This window comes from Neurospora hispaniola (assembly GCF_033458365.1).
Source record: "Neurospora hispaniola strain FGSC 10403 chromosome Unknown B0T23scaffold_3, whole genome shotgun sequence".
In the NCBI taxonomy this organism is placed as follows: Eukaryota; Fungi; Ascomycota; class Sordariomycetes; order Sordariales; family Sordariaceae; genus Neurospora; species Neurospora hispaniola.
The window spans coordinates 5,153,972-5,174,644 of NW_026944408.1; the positions used below are offsets into that span (position 1 = coordinate 5,153,972).

At 53.2% G+C, this 20,673-nt stretch overlaps 8 protein-coding genes across 8 annotated transcripts; 2 read left to right on the forward strand and 6 right to left on the reverse strand.

Moving 5' to 3' along the window:
• Positions 1-577: 577 nt before the first annotated feature.
• B0T23DRAFT_313222 (uncharacterized protein) lies at positions 578-1,580 on the reverse strand (the record flags this gene model as incomplete). Its single annotated transcript, XM_062834734.1, has 2 exons — positions 578-598; positions 888-1,580. The coding sequence occupies 2 exons, from the start codon at positions 1,578-1,580 to the stop codon at positions 578-580; spliced, it is 714 nt and encodes a 237-aa protein (XP_062694837.1).
• A 3,184-nt stretch (positions 1,581-4,764) lies between these two features.
• On the forward strand, positions 4,765-5,790 carry B0T23DRAFT_428298 (uncharacterized protein; the record flags this gene model as incomplete). Its single annotated transcript, XM_062840126.1, has 1 exon — positions 4,765-5,790. One exon carries the CDS (start codon positions 4,765-4,767, stop codon positions 5,788-5,790), a length of 1,026 nt encoding a protein of 341 aa, XP_062694838.1.
• Positions 5,791-6,477: 687 nt separating this feature from the next.
• Positions 6,478-8,063, reverse strand: B0T23DRAFT_131618 (cyclin-domain-containing protein). The gene has a single exon (XM_062832199.1). It carries the CDS (start codon positions 7,793-7,795, stop codon positions 6,683-6,685), a length of 1,113 nt encoding a protein of 370 aa, XP_062694839.1. The 5' UTR covers positions 7,796-8,063; the 3' UTR covers positions 6,478-6,682.
• Positions 8,064-8,755: 692 nt separating this feature from the next.
• B0T23DRAFT_428300 (thiamine diphosphate-binding fold protein) lies at positions 8,756-11,963 on the reverse strand (the record flags this gene model as incomplete). The annotated part of the gene is made up of 3 exons (XM_062840127.1): positions 8,756-8,938; positions 10,103-10,332; positions 10,391-11,963. 3 exons carry the CDS (start codon positions 11,961-11,963, stop codon positions 8,756-8,758), a joined length of 1,986 nt encoding a protein of 661 aa, XP_062694840.1.
• A 1,410-nt stretch (positions 11,964-13,373) lies between these two features.
• Positions 13,374-14,606, reverse strand: B0T23DRAFT_337073 (uncharacterized protein). The gene is made up of 2 exons (XM_062835817.1): positions 14,063-14,606; positions 13,374-13,959 (listed from the first exon to the last, which is right to left on the reverse strand). The coding sequence occupies exons 1-2, from the start codon at positions 14,217-14,219 to the stop codon at positions 13,841-13,843; spliced, it is 276 nt and encodes a 91-aa protein (XP_062694841.1). The 5' UTR covers positions 14,220-14,606; the 3' UTR covers positions 13,374-13,840.
• A 201-nt stretch (positions 14,607-14,807) lies between these two features.
• On the forward strand, positions 14,808-15,879 carry B0T23DRAFT_378791 (conidiation protein 6). Its single transcript, XM_062837113.1, has 3 exons — positions 14,808-14,981; positions 15,053-15,369; positions 15,486-15,879. Exons 2-3 carry the CDS (start codon positions 15,300-15,302, stop codon positions 15,695-15,697), a joined length of 282 nt encoding a protein of 93 aa, XP_062694842.1. The 5' UTR covers positions 14,808-14,981; positions 15,053-15,299; the 3' UTR covers positions 15,698-15,879.
• Positions 15,880-15,975: 96 nt separating this feature from the next.
• Positions 15,976-17,070, reverse strand: B0T23DRAFT_313041 (uncharacterized protein; the record flags this gene model as incomplete). The annotated part of the gene is made up of 1 exon (XM_062834722.1): positions 15,976-17,070. The coding sequence occupies one exon, from the start codon at positions 17,068-17,070 to the stop codon at positions 15,976-15,978; it is 1,095 nt and encodes a 364-aa protein (XP_062694843.1).
• A 1,653-nt stretch (positions 17,071-18,723) lies between these two features.
• On the reverse strand, positions 18,724-20,358 carry B0T23DRAFT_395417 (putative extragenic suppressor of the bimD6 mutation; the record flags this gene model as incomplete). Its single annotated transcript, XM_062838188.1, has 1 exon — positions 18,724-20,358. The coding sequence occupies one exon, from the start codon at positions 20,356-20,358 to the stop codon at positions 18,724-18,726; it is 1,635 nt and encodes a 544-aa protein (XP_062694844.1).
• Positions 20,359-20,673: the final 315 nt, after the last annotated feature.

Sequence of the window (20,673 nt, forward strand, 5' to 3'; positions counted from 1 at the left end):
GCGAGACCCGATTGGGTATGGGATTTGCGACTGACTGGCTGCGACGAGCTGAGAACAAGGACTCAGGGGGCATGGTAGTGTTCACTTTACCATAGCCTTTTTCTCTGTTCTTGTTCCCCAACCAACCCTGCAGTTAGACAGCCCACGAAACTTTCTTCTTTTCTTTTTCTTCATCTGTTAGATCCCGTCTCGCCGAGGCGCCAGTGCGGCGGGAGAGGAAAAAGAAAAACTGATCCACAATGTCATCATGCACTACACTACTGTATGCGGGCATTGGATGAGTGGGGGATCAACAACCCGAGACGAATACCGGGCGGTTATGGGGTTCGCGAAGGCCGAGGGTTGGTGGTCAAGTTTCCCTCGTGGTAATCGTGATCCAGGAATCAAACCCAGAACTTTCATGCTTATCCGCCATCCTTTGATGGTGGAACTTCGGGACGACGATACAAGTTAGTGATCGTGTAGAAGGCTACAGCGCATAAATTGCCTGCTACTGAGCAGAAGGAAAGTGACGAGAACTCGGGAATAGCAAAAGTTCCACAATGGCCCCTTTTCTCGTGCAGTCGGGTCATGAAGTTTAAGAGCGCACGTGCAAAAACTTGAAGACGCAGAAGCAACAAAAGCATCCACTTTTGGTATGTAGATCGATATCTTGCTCCCGGTAGCCGGTATCCAATGGTCAGCTCTTGTTTGAAAATCGCTGTTGTAAGGGCAAACAACACACCTTCAAACGTCAACGACGTGTGAGCTGGGTTGCCCAGCAAGGACAAAAACATGGTGTTTGATCTGGATGAACCATCCGCGTCCATCGAGAAAATCACCAATCCAGCCCTGCCTTTTTTCTTTTCTTTTTGTCCTTCTTCTCACATGTTCCCCTGCCTGAAAACATGAGGAGACCACTTCGTCGTAGCAACAGGTGGCACCCTCGGCGCCTGCGCCACTCCCGGTCCGTACGCCGTCGCAACATTTCCGAAGCCTAGAGGTACATTCCCTCCTGTGGCTCCTCCTTCGAAGCCTACCCCATAGCCCATCTGTGCTTGTGTCTGAGCCCGCCCATACATATTACTCTGCCCATAGCCATACCCTCTCTGAGCACCTCCTGCTACTCCAGCCCCAGGCCACCACGCCTCTCCCATCTCAACATCCCTCGGTAACGTCCTAGAGCTCGCACTCGTCGAACCATCACTCGTGCTGCTCGACGACGATGAATCGTGGTAATAGTGAGCCCTTCTCCATCGGTTTCGCCTACTACTAGCCGTCATCGTAGTATCACTCCAGGCGCGGAATCGGATGTAAAAGAAGCAGCAGATGACGAAGAAGATGAAGCCGCAGATAGATCCAAGGACTGCGCCGAGGAGGGCGGTGGAGGAGAGAGGGGCGCTGTCGCGGGGGAGAAGCTGGTGATTTTGAGGGGTTATGGTAGTGGGAGCGGTGTCGAAGGCTGAGATTTGGTTGTTGGTATTGTGCTTGGTGACGAGGGACAGAGTGGCTGTCGCTGTGTGTACTGATCGGGAGAAAGATTGGGTGAGGCGAGGAAGCAAATTTCTTTTGCCGTATTTGAGGATGGCGAGGATCTCCATGCTTCCTGGTGGTCTTTTTGAGGGTATTCTTGAGGCTCGTCTCTCTGAAACTTGGGCGTGTTGTCGGGTCTCAGTCCGAAAAGTGAGACAGGCCGGACTATATCAACCGACCCAGCGGGTTTCAACCTGCTCTACCGATTCCCACGTCCACCATTGTAAAGCTGCCGGCCCTGAGACAAACTGGAAGGCTGGGACTGAGGTCTTTTAACACTCCTATCATCTTGCTACTCAGTGATACCGGCACCGCGCCGCATGATGTTGACCAACCACACATCATGACCCGCTAACTCTATCAAGGTGAGACAAGATGTCCCGCATGGGATCATGTGGCCAGTGCCATATGACTGGAGCAACCAGGTTGAGGGTGTAGACCCTTTGCTACCGAACCTGGCAGTCAGGACCCGGGCGGGAAGCGTCCGGAGTGGTAGAAACTAGTGTTAGCCCAGCTGTGTGCCCAGGTGCCGAAGGGCGGGACAGGCGGGACTGCTAAAGCGGGATATGGTGTAGGACCCTCTTGGTGTCAAGACGTGGCGGGACGGGAAGTTGGTACTTGTAGGTAACTTGGTAGGTAGAAGAGACCGGCTGGCTCTGGTGGTCCGAGGCTCTGAGAGAATGATGTGTTGGTAGGTAGGCCTCCCCGAGGTGCTGAGTTTGCACTTCACCGTCCAGCGAGGGATCTTCGGTGACCTCTCTGCTGCTCCAGCTGTGTAGCCGTCATCACAGCATATTTCGGCCTACACAGTGACTGGCGAACGAACCAAGCACCCAGGATCCCTCTTGATGACGTGCCGCAGCCTGGTATTTTCAGTCTTGATCTGCTTCGATACGTGCTGCGTGATGTTGCTGCTGTCGTCGGCCAATGGCGCAAACGAGCGCTACACCCACTCCAGACGCTGTCTTTGGGCTCGTTGACCGGTCGCTTGGCGTTGGGCGGGCATCGGGGAAGAGATGGACTTGTCGAGCAATAAAGACCGATGCGACATTAACGTGATTGTTGGTGAATTTGCTGCGATCCTGTTAGCGAATCAACTCAGCCCTCCGCCGAGAGCGACGGGAAGCTCGCCTGCGTCCGCATACCGGTAGATCGAGTACTACACGGATGGACATTGTGTGAAATTCCAGCGACAACTGGAGGGCGCGATGCAAAGCACGCGAAGGCCTGGTTTGGTGGAATGCGAAAGACGGGTTGATTCACATTGTTGTTGTATTTGGAAGAAGGGAAAATCAAACTGAGCGAACGGATGGAAAGACATAGCAACAGGTGGCCAGTGCGGGCTGCCCCTCCATCCCACTAAGATGCGACCTTATCTGATCTCGATGAAAGCCACGCCCAGATTTGATAGTGTAGTAACTGCACCAGAACACGACAGTCCCTCCTCAAGTCCAACATTTACATTTCCCGGGCTCCTTACACTGCAAATACCCATCGTCAGGACACGACACCCTCGAGCAATCGCACATCGTCGGTTGGCAAATACACTGGCCATCCGGAAACTTTACCTCATCGTCCAGCGAGCAATAGGGCGTCGTGGCATACGGGCAGTGCGTCAACACTTTTCTGCAGTCAACTCGTTTGTTTTGGGCAATGGCGGTCAGAGTTGGCGCGGCAGCCTTCGTGGTGGATGCAGGTGCAAGCTCTGTTTGGGATAGGTAGGCTGTCAGTTATTGGGATGGACTGAAGGACAGGGTGAGGGAGGAGCATACCCGTTCATGCAGACGGTGTTCTTCTCTGGGCATGGAGTGTCGTCACAACTGCAGAGAGCTTGTTGCGCTGAGAGTTGCCCAAGGGACATGGTGTAGTTGTTCAAGCCGGTCGAGTTAGAGGCACCAGGCATGGCGGAGCAGGTCGTGGCCAGGCTGAGGACAAGGAGCAAAAAGAAGGAAGCAAGAGTCGACATCGTAACTGACTAGTGAAGAATTTGAGATAGGTAGACCGGCTCTAGATCAAGTCACTGGGAGTAGGCGAAGTAGAGGTTCCCTGCTATGGGTTCTCAGGGTGGAAGAAATCTCCTGAAGGACGGGGAATACAGGTACTGACGACAGACACAGTACTTCCACAGTTGTCCAAATCTGGCGGTTGATATCAGATATCGTCTGTTATCACGTCCATCACCAGATGTTCTTGCCTTTATCCTTTCTTCACAAGAGGCTGCTGGGATACAGTCGCAGCAGGAGCAAGCACCTCTGTCTAACTTGAAATCGACCTTGAGATGCCACAAACCAACGGTCCCGTCGGCCATACCTGCCCCATCACTCAGCCGAACCTATCACCGGGAAGACCTCCATCTCAAGAAGCAATGTTGACATCACATACCCGCAGGTAAACGGGGTAATATGTGCGTGTTTGGGAGCTAAAAACAGTCTGTTGAAGATAACACGATACCTCAGACCCGTAGCACAGCTCTATTTGTTCCGAAACCTCGGAGGAGATATTCTGGGAATGAATCATGAACTACGTCGTACCTCGGAAGCGGCAGTTTGAACAGGTCCATGCTGCTTAACAAGATCTGGTGCAAAAACCCTGCTCTTCAAATTACCTGACTCCGGTACGGAGCTGGATTCATGAACCTGGGCACGCCATCCGTTCGCGATCTGTTCGGTGTAGAGGTCATGCCAGAATAAGCCTCGATTCACAATTTCGCCAACTGCATGACTTCCCAAATTTCCATTTCACTCAAGAGCGTGAATAAGCTGAACATCGTTGTTGATGTCTCACATGCTCACCTTAGTCCATACCAGTATCGCACATCCAATTCTCTCCGGTATGTCTTCCAGCAGCCACCGTACATTCCACAGTCCATCACCGCCGCCATAGTAAATACCAAAACAATTCTTCCCGTGTGCAAAGAAATGTCATGGCCTTTCCTCGAAGCCAGCGTTTGATAGGATGATAACGCAATTGGTCCCGATTATTCGGCCCCATTCCCCGTAGACAGGTTCCTTCGAAACCACTGTCGTCGATCCTCAAGTGAAGGAATGCTGTCCGTGATGAGATTTGTTTTTGTTGTGACCGTCGTTAGCAATGCTGCCATTTACTTGTGATGAGCGCTTTGGTCTCTAGTTCTTGGACGACGAAGATAAATACCACCGTTGAATCTGTCCTTACCTTCCTTCAAGCACCGCCTCATCATCATCTTCATTTTCATCCCCTCACCGGCCAAGCCCAACCCACCCAGCCGTCAAGATGAAGTTCTCCACCACCCTTGTCGCCACCTTTGCCTCGCTCTCCATGGCCGCTCCCGCCCACAAACGCCAGGCCGACGACACCACCTCTACCGACGCCGTCATCAGCGACGTCCTCCCCGGCATCACTGGCGAAGAGCCCATCGAGGACACCACCACGTCTTCCGCCTCCGCCGACGCCCTCGCGGCCGCCGACCCCTACGACATCTACCGCGTCCCCGCCGTGACTCCCACCTTCCCCATGGAGCAAAACGACTTCACTGGGACCCAAGGCGTGCAGTCCATTTCAGAAGACAACGGTGACGATGATGACCTCGTCGACGCCGCCATCTCCAGCCTTACCGGCGTGAGCCCCCCCTTGACGACCGGTACTGCCACCACCACCACCCGTCTCGACGCCGACGCCGACGCCGACAACAACGACAAAGTTCTTTCCGTCGACGACGCCTTCGTCAGTGACGCACAAGCGCAGGCGATGATCGACGCCGCTATTCGCTACGCGCAACAACTCCCTAACTCTGTTGTTGTGCCTATGCCCTTGAGCACTGGAACTCCCCAAATTTTCGTAGACCCGTACCTGGGCAACACTACCACCCTCTTCAGCAACTCTTCCACCTCTGCTGTCGACCCCGCCGCTACTACCACCTCTGATGGCACGGACCTGGTTGCGTCCCTCCAGGCTCTCAATGACGCTTTGGCTTCGTATCAGGATCTCATGAACGCCACCGCTACTGCCGCTGACAATGTCACGACGGGCGGCGCCGACGCATCCAAGCGCAAGATCAAGATGCTCGGCGACGACATGCTTTCGGGCATCCAACAGATGGCGAAGCGCGCTGAGATGGCCGCCGCCGAGCAGGTGCAGAACAAGACGATGAAGAGTGTGCTGCGTCAGCGGGGCATGATGGCTAATAGCACCATGTTTGCCAACAAGACGGAGGCGATTACGAGCAAGACGGTTATGGATAAGATGGGCAGGAATGGGGTGTTGGAGAGATATGTTAAGATGGTTGCGGGTGAGAATTAATTCGGTCGCTGGACTTTGCGTATATGTCGGCGAGCAAAACGGTCAATAGGTACTTACCGCTACCTCTAGCGTAGATGGTGGGGAAAACAGGGAGATTCGAGGTGATGGTTTGAATGTTAAAGGGGAAAAGGGATCTTAGAGGAGTAATGGACATTGATAGCTAGAAAAGGAACAGTCATGAAATTTGCAAAAACCGCATTGACGAGCCAGTTTGCAAGTCCTGGTGTTGATCCTGACTGTGTTGGCAAAAAGGTTGTGATGTCGGGAGTCGTTTTGGTCAGACGGCAGACAGCCAAATGCCGGCGATAAGCGAGCGATATCTGACAAGATGACATGCCTCCTTGGGTTGCTCTGGAGTAACCCAGCCTGGACCAGGTCTAGATCAAGGTGAAGCGAAGCATGATCGCTTGTATAATGAGCAGGTGCAAAGATGTGGTGTTCATGTAAGGTAAATGGAACCGAAAAGAAGAAATGATACTTCATATTTGTAGGGATAGGGTATCACTCCAGGGAAAGGCCGGCAGGTAGGCAGGCAGTCAGTCAGGCACCGCCCCCATTCGCTGACTTGTAGCTGGCCACCGGGCCTTCGCAAGACCATGCTAAAGATATGCTTCCAAGCAAGGAAAGAAAACAAAAAGATAAAAGGCAAAATGTCAACCGTTCAGGTGTTGTAACACCTATCCTGGCTCAAGCAAGCCATTCGGTTTGCTCTTTGCCCTTGCTCGTGTACGACATGGGGTTTGATGTCCTCCTGTGCTGGCAAAGGATGCCGCTTCGAACACCAGGCCTTGACTTCCCACTCCTGATATTACGCCCGAAAACAACGTCAAGATTATTTTTTTTAATGCCACAACCCAAACAGAAACCCTTCCACTCTCCCTCTCCAGCCCTCTCACGCCTCGGCAGCAGCTTCCGCCTGCATCCCCTCCCTCCCCGGGGGCGGATTCCTCAATGTAATCACCTCTCGTTTCCCATAAAGGTCATGCTCAACACCCTCCCACGCCTCGACACCAGATTTTAGCATCTCCCACTGGCCTCTCAACGCCTCCTCGTCCACTCTCAGCTCAAATCCGACCAGGAAGCAGAAGCTAATCTCTAACCTCGCCAGCTCCGTCTCGCTAACTCCGCCCACTTTGGCAAACTTGGAGTGCGGATAGCTCAGATCTTCCAAGGCTTTCATGGCGACTCGTATGCCTGCCAAAAGTAGGCGATGCGCATTGCGCTTGGTGACGACGATGGCGCGCTCAATGATGGCCAGGCGGTGAATGTACAGAGAAGCGGCGAGGTAGACGGCCGTGGACATGGGGCAGTATTGGTGGATGCGCAGGAGGTAGTCGGTAATGGAGATTGGGGGAGGCAATCGCGAGTAGAATTTGCGGGTTATGGCCGAGTGTTGGGTGTTGAGCGGTTGGGAGTTCTCGCCGACGATGATGTAGGGTTCAAGGGCCGACTTTGCGTCGCTGGACGAGAGACCGGGCGGTGGGGTTGGGTTGGGAGTGCGGAGTTGGACGCCGTCTATTGACTGGGATTGTTTGTGCCCTTCTCTCGAGGGAGGTGGGTGCGGGTGCCGTTGTGGCGCCGGGCTGAAGGGTCTCCGTGGGGAATTGGTCGCGCTCTTTTGCTGCAAAAGCCTGGCCAGGTTCTTCTCGGAATTAGACCGTACGATGCTCTGTTTTTCGGCGTCCATGCCACGCATATGGGGGATGGTTGGGGATCGTGGGGGCGGCGTGGGCGGGATGTCGCCTGTGAAGGAAACGAGGGTCTCGATGCCAGCGCTGAGGAGCTTGAGGGCGGCTAAGGGGGAGACTTTGTAGATATCGTCAACATCTTGGTCGGACTCGCCGGTATGTGATTGTGTTATTTGTCGGAAGAGCTTTGGGTCGGCTGAAGGGACGGGTGCCGGGGGAGGCGTCGCCGGGGCGCTCGAGTCGGACTTTTGTTCAGTATCAGCAGCCGGAGGAGGGTCGGTAGGTGCCGGAGCCCCGTGTTCGGGATTGGGTGACATGTTGGATATATGGAATGCGATTCGATTGCGTTCACTTAGGTATCGTCGAAAGGACAATGATATCGAAAGGTAGCAAAAAAAGGAGCGAGCTTTGTGAATGGTGCGCGCGACGAAAGCGACTGGCAAAGGTGGGACTGGAATTGGTCGCGTGACACAACAATGAGTAATTTGTCGATCTGTGGCGACGAAGGTGTATTGACGACAGAGGGTATAGTCGCAAGGTGACGTTGTCGAGGTGAAGATGTTCGCAGGTCGTCGTAGGTTGAGGTTTGTGGGTAAGTAGGTAGTCAGTCGGTCGTGGTGTTGAGAAAAGAACTGGAGTCGTCTCGGTCGAACGAGGAAATTGCGCTCGTGCAGTCAACAGGCGGTTCCCTGTCGCAGCAGTTCGGAGACAGGACTTCCGTCGGTCGTGTGGTAGATGTCCCCGGTCAACGCTCTTCTCTCCAAAAGGAAGTACGGTATCTCAGCTCGGCCACGGCGGGTGTCGAAAAAAGGACAAATTGTGTATCCTGCCACGACGTGCGACACGCAATCTCATGATCTCGTGTTTCCTTATATGTGTCGGTCACTTCCTTGGAATTCAAGGACGACGTGACGGGCGATCGCTTGTCTGGCTGATCAGATCAGGGTCTCGCCTGTACTTCGCCGCAAGTCTTCAACTTGGCGCGCTACTGATTTGGCCGCTATCGCCGCTATTTTAGGTGGTATCGTCCGTCGGCTGCTAGCGTCGCCAGGGCAGCATGGACACGATGGAGTCGTTGATGCCGCTGTTCCTTGTCAGCGGAGTTGCTGGACTCCAGCAAGTGTCCAGGTCTCGTCAGCTGGATGTCTCCAGTGGAGGAGGCGGCGACTACATAGGTAGGTCGTTCGAGTTATGGGGCGGGGCCAGTCGAAGGCCTTGGTTGATCCCGGCGCCGCTTCCGGTCGGCTTGAAGACTGGGATTTTGTAAAGTCGGGTGTTTATGTCGACCAGAAGAAAACACGGTAATCTCCAGCGACGGTGGCAGTTTGGTGTTCAGCTGAGGAGATGGTATGTTGGATTCGTTTAGGGATGGAGAATGTCTCGGGTCGGATGAGCGCGGCGCGGGCGAGGGGGCAGTTGAAGAGATGGACACGGAGGAGGAGGAAGAAGATGCGGGATACCTACGGTAGTGATTCTTGTTTAATTGTTAGCGCCAACTGCCGCTGTCATTGTCCAGTCTTGTCACTTCTTTCAGTTCTTGTAGGTTATCCTCGACCCCGCCCCGCTGCAGAACATCAAGGGGTCCGTGCATCAACTCTTCGTTTTTCTTCAGCCCAGCGGAGTGACCCAAAATTTATCCAATTGCCAAATGATTTCTCAGATGTCACTGTTCCCCTTCCAGACGACAAAACAGATGCAGCGAAAGAGGATCGACACTCACCATATACCGTCATCCCGCCTTGTCTCTTCCCTTTCTCAATGTCGACAAGCGAATCGGCGTTGCGACAGCCAATGGGACAGCTCCCTCCCCAACCTGTTGCACACCTTGTTGACTCGCAACCAAATCACGAGGCATGAATCGCCGTGTTCGAGACCCCTTGGGACCTCTGGGGTACCGATGATCAGCGCAGACGGTGGCGAAGAAGATTGCCGACCCCTGCTCCGTCACTTGGTCAGTGGTTGGGAGAGTTCGGGAAAAGATGGAGGGCGCAACAATGATGGCTATGGCGCCAGCAATCACGAGGTGGTCCAATCAAGGGAACGGGGGCAGTTGACGACAGACGCGCAGCTATTTGGACGAGGAAGCACGACATGAAGCATACATATATGCAGGAATCACCGCAAAAAGACACGAGCACGTGTCATAGCAAGGCAGTGTTCGGACGGGGGGTCGAACTCCCCTCGATCGTATGTTCCGGAGAGCATCACGATACAACACGGGACGAACAGCTCGAGTGCAGAGATGGAAAGGGGTAGTATCGTGTCACCTTCGGATCGCACCCACGGCATCCTCCTTTCCAACACATCGACCTGGCGACATGGGGTTATAATTCACAAGAGGCGCCACTTGAACAGCTGTCTCGACTTTACTCGCAAACTATTCCGACACCGACTCAAACCCGCTAACATGGCATAGAGCTAAACACCGGTACAACCAGACTATGTCACCAAACATGCCATCAGACCAAAACTCGAGGGAGAATCCGGCGAATTGCCGTTGCCAAGAGACGGACGACGCCATTGCTTCTCGCAAGACAGATTCAATCCACCATCAACGGCACTCCCCGGCTTCAAAAAGAACACGTGGATGCAAACTAAGATCCCATGGTCACCTTGCAGTCTACCACGGCACTCTGTCCCCCCTCCACCGCGGCAATGGCCTCCTTCAACACCCGATCCAGATCCGCCGTGTTGTCGACCCTGGCCGCAAACAAATCACCACCCGCAGCCGCCTTGGCGATGCCCGCATAATCAGGCGATGGGCTGAACTCGATATTGATGTCTGCGTTGGAAGCCTTGGACCCGAGTCCGTCGGGGTGGACCAGAAGCAGAGACCGGCGAGGGGCGTTCCATCCTGTCTCTTGTGTTAGTTTCGAGATGCGATGAACGGAGAAAACGGAGGTATAACCTACCCTTGTTGTTCAAAACGATGGTTAAGACGGGAATGCCGTATCTCTTGGAGATCCAGTATACACTTCCCGGCACCGAGAACAGGAACGTGCCGTCGCCCACAATCTGCACGACAAACTTACCCTTTCCTCCCTTGACCTTAGCCTCGACTTCGGTAGCCAGCTTGATACCAAGGGCACCACCGCCAGACCAGCCGAGACCACCCCCACCGCAGTTAATCCACGACCCCGGCAGCGTAGGCTGGATGTTGTCGTGCACAAACAGAGTGTTGGTGACAGCCTCAATCGCCCAGATGGTATCCTCGGGGCACAGGGCCCTCAACCTCCTGCACAGGTGACCAGTGCCATACTCTCCGTTCTCCAGGGGCTTTGCTCTTTCGGCAATCTCCTCCAGTTTCTGCTTGTGTTGGGCCTGGAGCTCCTTCCACCTCTTCTCGCGCTGTTCACTCTGCAACTGCTTCTTCAACTCCTCATCAGTCTTTAGCTTCTCCGTCAGCTGCTCCACAGCCGTCAACGGATCAGCCCTGTACCTCGCTTCCGCCTCCAGGTAGAACACGGGCATGACCTGCTTCAAGGGGTCAACATCAACATGGAATACCCTCGCGTCTTTGCTGGGCTTCATCTGTGTCGGGATCCATGGCACATCACAGTCCAGCACGAGAATGACATCCGCCTCCGCCACAGACTGATCATTGCCAAACCTCAACCCCAACCAGCCCGGATGATTAGCAGGGAAACACATATCACTACCACCCGTATCCAACACCCTCAAACCCTTGACCGTGTTGGCGAGTTCAACCAGTGCCGGCGGGATAGCATGGTTCCTCCCCGCATACCCCGTCACCACAAGCGGCTTCTTCGCACCCGCCAACGCACCCGCCATTTCCTGCACCGCCCCCTTAGACAATCCCCCTAGCTCCACCGGCTTCCAGTGTGCCTGGTTCAACTCATACTTGGGGATCTCCATCTCCATCACCTCCCTGCTACCACACAAGTACACCGGCCCCTGCGGTTGACTCTTGGCAAACTGTAACGCCCTGTTCACCATTTGCTTGACATTCACTCCTGTCTTCAGTTCCGCCGCATACCGACAATACTGCCCCACAATCTGTTTCTGGTCCGGAACGTCCTGGATCCAATGGATATACTCGGTCCTACTCCCTCTCAGCTCTCCCTCGATCGTAATCGGACTGATGCCCGCAAACACCAAAACGGGAGCCCTTCCCGCACTGGAATTGTGAACAGCAGCACCCAACCCCTGCGTGCCAACATCGACATGCACGATAATTGCCTGTGGTTGACCCGTCAAACGTGCGTACCCGTCCGCCATGGACATGGCTACCATTTCGTTGGGGCAGGTGATGATGCGCGGAAAGGTGGAGGGGGAGGCCTTGCCGCGGACCATGGCTTCGATGATGGACGGGTGATCGGAGCCCAGGTTGACAAAGACATGGGAGACGCCGGCGGCGAAGAGGGCTTCAAAGAAGGCGAAGGAGGTGGTGTACATGTCGGATAAAGAAGAAGAAGAAGAAGAAGAGGTGGTGGGTTGAGTGAGGGGTGGTGGTTGGGAGGACATTTTGGTGGTGGTTAGGCGGCGGGTTTGTTGTTGGTATTGCTGGAAGAGGATAAGGGTTGATGGGGGAGTGGTTGTCTTTGAGGTGTTGTTTGACTTGGTAAGTCCCAATGGTGTTGATGATGATGATGATGATGATGATGATGATGATGTCGAGGTCGATCGGTTAGAGATGCCGATGATTGACGGTAAGTTGAAGAACTCTGCCGGTGCTTGAGAATATGGCCCAAGCAGACGAAGTCGGTATTAGTTGAAGGTAAGGGAAAGCAATGCAAGTCGTGATGGGATGAAATGCAGTGGTTTCAATCCTGAGACAGGAGCGGGGTATGTGAGGGGGACTTGGACGAGTTCGGCTCAAGTCTACCGAGACACCGCACGCGCTACTAGTGTACCCCACGATTTTCCCCGGATTTCCAAAGATGGGATGGGACAAGGGTCAAGGTAGGTTTGATAACTTGAACTGAAGATGAACTCCGAAAGACCGGAGGGACTTTTCTGGTGATGGTGATGATGTTGTAACAGTAACACCCTGACAATAGTAAAAAACGGCACCCAAATGGTATTTATTTGATCGGGGAAAGCACGTGAGAGAGAAGTTCGTTATTGTGACAAGAAAGAAGACAAGGGGTCTTGCGCAACTTCGGTTCGGCTTAAGCCCCCCCCCCCCCTCGCTCTTTCCTATTGTGGTCGTCTCGTGACATGCCGTTCAATGGAATTGACCAACGAGAGCAGGCAGATAAAGCAAGGAGAGTTCACAGCTGAGCGGCGTGCATAAGTAGCTGACTGGACGGTGAAGCATTCAGTTGCAACTCATACCTCTAACGGCAGGTGAGTGACGGGAGGTGTTACCTAGGTACCTAATGATAACTGAAGATAGGTATCGAGTGATTGGTGGTTGGTTAAAGAGACAAGACATTTGGAGATACTTACATCTTTTGTAGAGTGACATAAGTCTACTGTAGAATGTGGAAATTATTACTTGTAGAATCAGTTCACAGAAAACATGTCGACACGGCTCCTTTCACGTCTCACTGTATGGAAGGGTCCACAGACAGGAACAGAACAACTGAAGACGGACAGCAAGCAACGAAACAACATGAAGCACACTGCACTGCTCTGCATCTCTCCAGCCAGCCCCTCAAAGAGCTCCAGGCGGGTGTTTGTCTTGTGTCGATCTGCCGTTGTTTTCCGCCATCTCGGCGGGTTGGGGAACCGCTGCTGGCCGACGGGGTAGGTAACCCCAACTTTAGGTACCTACCCACCTGTGGGCCTGGGACGGTTCGGACCTAGAAAGAGTGGGGATTGGATTCCTTCCACCGCGGCGGGCTTATCGATAAGGTATGAGATCATCAGTTAGGTTTCCTTCTCCTTGAATGGGGGACGCTGCGACTCTGTGAGCTTTCGTTGATGAAAACAAACTTCCACTTGAGCTTGGCATCATCACCGCTTGGCAACTTCTCAAGTTTCAATTAACGCGCCCAGCCGGAGTCCACCGCCGTCATGTCCTTACTCGAAATGGCGTTGGAGGTTTTTTGATGTGTCAACGAACACCGCGGATCGCGTTATGACAAGAACGAACTCGGACAAGTGTGCGCGATCAGATGTACGAATCACAGAGCAACACCTCGACTCTATTGACTCAAATTAGGTCATGGTTTTTTGTTTATCCAAAACTTTGGTCAGATCTGGTAGCCAGCGAGTACCTAGGTCCATTCCATGTCCCAGAAGTTGATCCTGACCAATTGCAGTCAAGTCATCAATCAAACTCATTCCCGTCCCGAAACGCCGAATGAAAGGAAACCAATCCATCATAAAGTCATGTCATCCGTTTGTCTACCAACTCCCAAGGTTGCGGGAAACCCCATGAGACCACGGGTCATCTACTCATTCAACCCCAGCTCCTCATCGCTTGGCTCCCGGTACGTTCCCTTGGGCTTGGCGTGTCTCGTCTTTTCCTCGATGATGTTGGACTCGTCGATGGCTTCAGTGTCATCCCTGGCTGTTTTCACGGATTCATTAGCGTCCGTCCCTCTATCATGGTTTGTATTCACCAAGGCTCTTCATGGAAACGGGGAGAAGGGAGAGAGAATCTGAAGACGTACCCAATTGACGATCGCTGTCCGCCTCCTCTGGAAGAAGCCCATCTTCGACAGGCGCGTTGTCGTCAATGACGGGAACGGCTTCTGTGCCCTTGGTCTTGTAGGAGGGGTCGTTAACTTGGCCGGAAGGGGCCTCGTTGGAAAAGTTGGCGCTGGACATGTTGGTGGTTTGTGGGCGGTTATTGTGTGTAGAGGTATGTGAAGGTCGTAAGGTTGGTCTTGATGACTGGGTGAAAGTAGGTTGTTTGATTGGGCTATCACAAAATTAGGTATAGAGGTGAGTTCATGAGAGGTGGTTAAACAATCAGTGGGTCGGTGTTTTTATGTCTCCTCCCTCGGCACTGGACGGGCTATTTCGTTCCCATTTTGTTGAGCTGAGCCTCAAAGACTCAAAATATGGATGACGGAAGCGATTACATCTCCGATCATCGAGGAGCAAGCCACCGGCAAACCATCACCAAACGAACCTTTGCGGCTTTCTTCCCTTTTTTTCTTTTCTTTCCATCTGTCAAGAGTAGCATCATGTGCACTGTCCAATATATTGCGTGACGTCGTGCATCCTTTCCCAAATGGGAATCTGTTTCTGATTGTTTCTGATTTCCTGGGGAAATCGCATCGATCGTATTGGCGATCGATGGTGTTCGATGCATTCGGTTTGTTCTTTGAGGGCTCCACCGGACGCGGATCGACCCGTCCCACTTCTGCCACGATTCACATTCCGATCTATACACTAATTCACGCCTAACTAGGAAGGAAGCCTCACTACCTATTTCAGCGTCTACATTGGGATCATTCCCACCGTACTGTGTTAGGAATTGATCATTTATTGATATGATGAGTCAATATTTCGTTTGCCCATGTGCAAAAGGAAGGGATGAGTGAGTGTCTTGCGCTGGTTAGAATGCAAAGTGCCGGTGGATAGGTACGTCATGACGGTGCTGGCAGCATCATCGATAGCCAGGAGCGAACAAACAACCTAACATCGGATTGCAGGAACGCGGGGAGAGATTACTCCGGGCTGTTTCATGACTTGTCAGGTAGGATGACTTGGATGGAAAAGTAGAAGGTTATGGGATGGCCAACTGGGGCGAGAAAAGGTATATAAAGGTCTCTTGCTCCCATCAACTGCCTCACAATATTCCAGCAGACCAGACAACCAAGCAAACACACTTCATTCCCAAGACATCACCCACAAACAACCAACCTCTTCCAATCCAACCATAAACAAAAATCAGCCAATATGTCCGACTTCGAGAACAAGAACCCCAACAACGTCCTTGGCGGACACAAGGCCACCCTTCACAACCCTAGTACGTATCCTGCTCAGCGCCTCCGCCTCCAGCTTCCATCCCTAGTCGACATTTCCTTTTTGTCATAATACATCCATCCAAGTCCCACAATCCATGACTAACCAGAAATATCACAGATGTGTCTGAGGAAGCCAAGGAGCACTCCAAGAAGGTGCTCGAAAACGCTGGCGAGGCGTACGATGAGTCTTCTTCGGGCAAGACCACCACCGACGACGGCGAGAAGAATCCCGGAAACGTCGCGGGAGGATACAAGGCCACCCTCAACAACCCCAATGTGTCCGACGAGGCCAAGGAGCACGCCAAGAAGAAGCTTGACGGCCTCGAGTAAGCTCAGAGTTCACGAAAGAACCATTCGACGATGGGAAGCACGGAGTTATCTCGTTCGAAACATGGGCCTGGCAAATGCGAATGCATGATGGGGAGGATAATGAATCATGAGGTGTACGATATGGACGATATTGACGGATCTTAATTTGATAACAGTAATGAAATCACACCATAGTCCTGAGCTGCTTTGGTCCAAACTCATTGTGAACTTTTTGATTGTTGCTTCTGTGATTTCTCGTCGACTGTCGTGCGGCACCTCGATACCGACCCCGGCTTGTCCTACTTCCCCACCCTGATAACAACCTTTCCCTTCGCCCTTCCACTGCCCAACCTTTCATAAGCCTTCACCAACTCCTCCATCTCCCAAACCGCACCATCCACCAAGCCCCTTTCAAGAACCCCCTCCTCCACCAACCTCCCCACCTCCCTGACAGTCTTCTTTCCGGGGATCAACAACAACAACTCAAACTCCCTCGGCGTCCTACCCAACCACACGGGCCTCAATTTATTCTTGACATAGGGAACAACACCCTGCGATGGTCCTCCAGCAATACTGATAAACTTCCCCTCCTTCTTCAAATACGCCGGCGATTGAGAAAACATATCCTGGCTTCCTGCGCAGTCAAAGATGAAATCCAACTTATCCTCCCCAAACAGCTCGGCCAAGTGCGCAGTGACGGGGTGATGATCCTTGTAATTAACCACCTTCCCTCCGCACTGCGTCACCAGCTCCTCACCCTCCGCAGAACCTGTAGTCCCCCATACTTCTGCCCCCTTTCCTTTGAGAATCTGCGTGAGAATACTCCCCACGCCGCCACTAGCGCCATTAACCAGGCATCGCTTCCCCTTCCAGTCGGCATCTGATGCGACACCAGTAGTCTGGACCATGAGAACGGCAGTTTGTCCCGCGATGCCAAACAACCCCACTGCTTCTTCCCCGCTCACCTCATTCCTCCCGTTGAGTCCCCCCCATGTCTTTGGCTTTTTGGCTACCAGTGAGGAAGAGACGAGGAGGTATTCGGCCAGCGAACCTTTACCCCAAAAGACATCTCCTGCTCCCAGAGCTCCACAGACTACGTCGCTCACTGTGAACTCGTTGGCGTCCACATCAGGTCCGGCGCCGATAACTCGCCCGCAAAAGTCGAATCCAGGCGTGGGGTTTCGACGGAAGGGAAGCCAGTGCGGGAACAAGCGGAGGATGTGCAAGTCAACGGGGTTGAGTGCCGCATGGGTGATTTTGAGGAGGAGGTTGTTGCCCGTGATGGTTGGTTGGGACTGGGTGGTTGCGGAGGAGGCAGTGGGTGGGGCTGAGCCGGGAAGGGGGTGGGAAGGGGAGAGGGTGAGGCCGGCGGAGGTGAGTGTCCAGGCGCGCATTTTGGGAGGGAGTTCTGATGTTGAAGAGGGGAATGCCATGGTTGGTTGATGTTGAGCTGCGGTGGATTGGGTTGGTGATGGTAGTGAAGTGGTATGTATGGTGTTGTTGATGTTGGTGATGTTGAATTGCAGAGTGATCATGGTTGGTTGGACTGAAATGTCCAGATTCAGGGGTTTGTCGAGTTGGCGGCTTGGCGCTGTTAGCGAGACGTGGATGAATCGGGTGTCCCAATGGTGAAGGTCGGGCTGGATGATGCTGATGTTGGGGCTAATGGTAAATTACCTTGGATATAATTCATGGAAGGAAAGAAGTGTCCATGAAGATAATGAAAAGCCTGCTGATGATACGAGCACTGAAAGAAAGATGAAACAAAAACAGCTCCTGGGTGAAACCAGAGCTGCGGTTGTCGGGTCAGTGCCAGGCCGAAACGGGAGCTTGGGCCATTCGGACCCCAGGGCGCCAGTACGGCCCCGGCTTTCTCAGCGACAGGACCCTCCTTCCGTCTACCGTCCGAGACCATATAGGCCCGAAGAATCGGACCTTCAAACACGGCCCAGTAGTCTACGTGGTAGTGTACATGGTCCAGAAAATGCGTGGTATTTTTGTAGCGTTAACCCGTGCTCGTCCAGAGTTGACTCATCCCGAGTTCGATTCCGAGCATGGGCAGGCTGATCTTTTTTTCTTCTTTTTTTTCTTCCCTTTTGTTATTTTCGTTTTTCCTTTCATCTGGTTACTCCCGTCCATCATAACTGCATCATTTCTTATAGGCAACCGGGGCAGTGATGACTTGCAGCACTCCATCCACTTCAACAAGGCCCAGATCGCATCCACGATAAAATGCGCCCTTTCCAGAAACGCTTACCAGATTCAAGCTAAAACTTAAAATGGCTTTGAGGTTGACCGTCAACAGGAAAAGATTTGTAATGGAGCCTTTCACTTTCATCCACTGAAGGTAAGAAGCGCCGACGCTCCTGGAGAGTCCTTCCCGCCACAGCGCAACTCCGGCCCTCTCATGATATATCACCACGGGAAACTTTGCGTGAGGGGAGAACAAAAAGAGAAATGAAGAAAGGGCAATGAGGAACGGATAGTAGACGTACCTTTTTTGTCTTGGGCACGTCTCGAAGGTAAAAGAAAGACCACTGGAATCTCTATGGAATAGAAAGATACCCAGTATGGGAGCAAAAGCAACAAGCAAACCGTCAGTGCTCTCTTTGGTCGTCATAGCCCGGTTCGACCACTCTTTAGGTGGCTCGCCAGCGGCTCAGACCTGTCCCCCGGAAAGGGGTCTCTACTCGAAAGCAAGAGGCTTCGCCCTAGTTGAGAGGCAAAACCATTACAAGCTCGTTTGAGGAGACGACATTCCTGGGCAGGCTTTAGTGCTTTCATCATCCGGTTGCCTTTCTTGCTGCGCATCCGTCTGTCTCGCAAGGGATAATGGCTACAAGTGTACCCAGATTAAACGGGATGGGGTCAGGTGTGAAAGAGAGAAACGCCAAACGCATCAAAGCAGGATACGCAGGCTGGAAGATGACATGATCCATTATTCTTTAGCGCCATAAGAACCATACCCTAGCCCATAAGCAAACAAGACAGGAGAAAGAACCCCAAGAAAAAAGAAAAAAAAGAGGATATCCGCAGACGACCACAGCTTAGTGCTTCCTCCTCGATGTGCTGTTCACCAACTTCTTCTTCATCGCCTTGGGTATCTTCTCTTTCCTCTTCTCCCTCTTGGCCTCCTTAACCGCCGCCTTGTGCTGCTTCTTTTCGTCCTTGTCGATGAACCTCTTGCCTCTTGGTGTTCCCTTTTCGAATCGGCTCTCGTCATCCTCGTCATCACTACCCTCCTCTTCGTCACCACTGCCCTCCTCCTCCTCCTCCTCAGACTCCTCCTCTTCCTGATCCTCCGCCATCTTGTGCACCACTTGATCCGCCAATAGGTTCTTATATACCAAATCCTCTCCCTGACCCTCGTTCACCTTGGCAACATCCTTCTCGATATCGTAAACCTCGTTCAGCGTCTTGGGAATGTACTGGTTTCTGAAAACCTCGTTGTCGACCTCCTGCTCGGCCCTGGCCTCCTCGGTATCCTCCACCTCCACCCTCGTCTGGTACAGCTGTTCGACCGTCTCCTTCATACCGGGTTCCTCGACCGGTCCCTTGGGGTTGACGATGAAATCGAAAATTGTGCGGTCCGACAAAGTGTCAACACCCTTCCTCCTGAAGAAATCGCCGACGTTCTTGATATCCATACGAAGGAACTCAAGCGAGTGGGGATGATCGTGCTCGACGGATTGGGAAACGTCAATGATATAGAGCTTCTTGTTGTTGTAGAGAATGTTGTATTCCGACAAATCGGCGTGGACGAGGCGGCAGACCTGGTACAACTTGCGCATGAGGCCGAGGAGTTGGATGTAGAGGTCGCGCCATTGCTCGTCGGCGTCGTCGCCCGAGATGGGAGCGTCGCGCAGACGGGGGTAGGCCCAGCCCTTGCGATCTCCCAAGAAGCTCATGACGAGAACGTGCAGCTTAAGCTTGATGGGCTCCGGGCAGGGGATGCCGGCTGTGTACAAACGGCGCAGGTTTCTGAATTCCTTTTCGGCCCAGAGCTTGACCATCTTCCTGTTGTTTCCCTTTTCGCTGCCGCTCTTGAAGCGGTGTTCACCGGTAATGTACTTCTCGCGATCCTTGAACACCAGAATGGCCGTCTTGTAGATCTTGATGGCCTTGTGTATGGGGGCCGAGCCATCCTCGGGGTGGAGGATGGCACCGTAGACGTTGGCTTCCTTGCCCGTGCTGATGGCGCCGTGAATCTCGGAGACAAAGCCCTGGTTGATCATCTGCAGCAGGATCATGCGCGTGCGCTGGTCGAGGACGAGTTCGGAGGTGGCACGGTCGGACTTGTCTTTGCTGCGCTCAGCGGGACCGGAGGCATTGTCGAAGGCGTCGATGCGGATCTTTCCGGCGAACTTGGAGAGGGCGGCGATCTGGTCGTCGACGCGGGCCGACGTGTTGGCTGTGGGTTTTTGTTGCTGGGCCTGAGCTTGGGACTGCTGAGAGTTGGTAGCACCGGCGCCATGTTGTTGGCGGTTGTACGACTTGGTCAGGTCGGCGCCGCCATCTTCGCAGTCGAGGTCATCGTCGGATTCAAAGACATCTTGGAGGTCGTCGTCGTCGTCTTCCTCTTCGATCGCAAGGTTGTCGAGCTGGGCGGTGGTGTTGCTGAGGTCGACATTTTGGTTGTCGGTCGCCGCTGTGGTCGACGTGAGTTCTGGTTGGGACGCCATCTTGCGGCCGAGTCTGCTTGCGTCAGTTCCGTCGATAGTTATCAGCAGGTGGTGATGAGACAGGATGGCAGACGAAATGGAAATCGTCATGGAACTTGCGAACTTCCACTTCCCGTCCACTGGCAATTTTCTTGGTGGGGCGAGCTTACCTTATCTTATCGTAATGCGGGGTGTCTTCCAGTTGTAGGGCTGTTTTCGAGATTCAGGGTTAGGGTAATCCGTGAGTATCGAGTTCTTGCCGACGACTCGAAGACGGATTGGAATTGAACTGAAGATGTTGTTGAATGTTTGCGTTCCAGATAATATGGCTGTTTA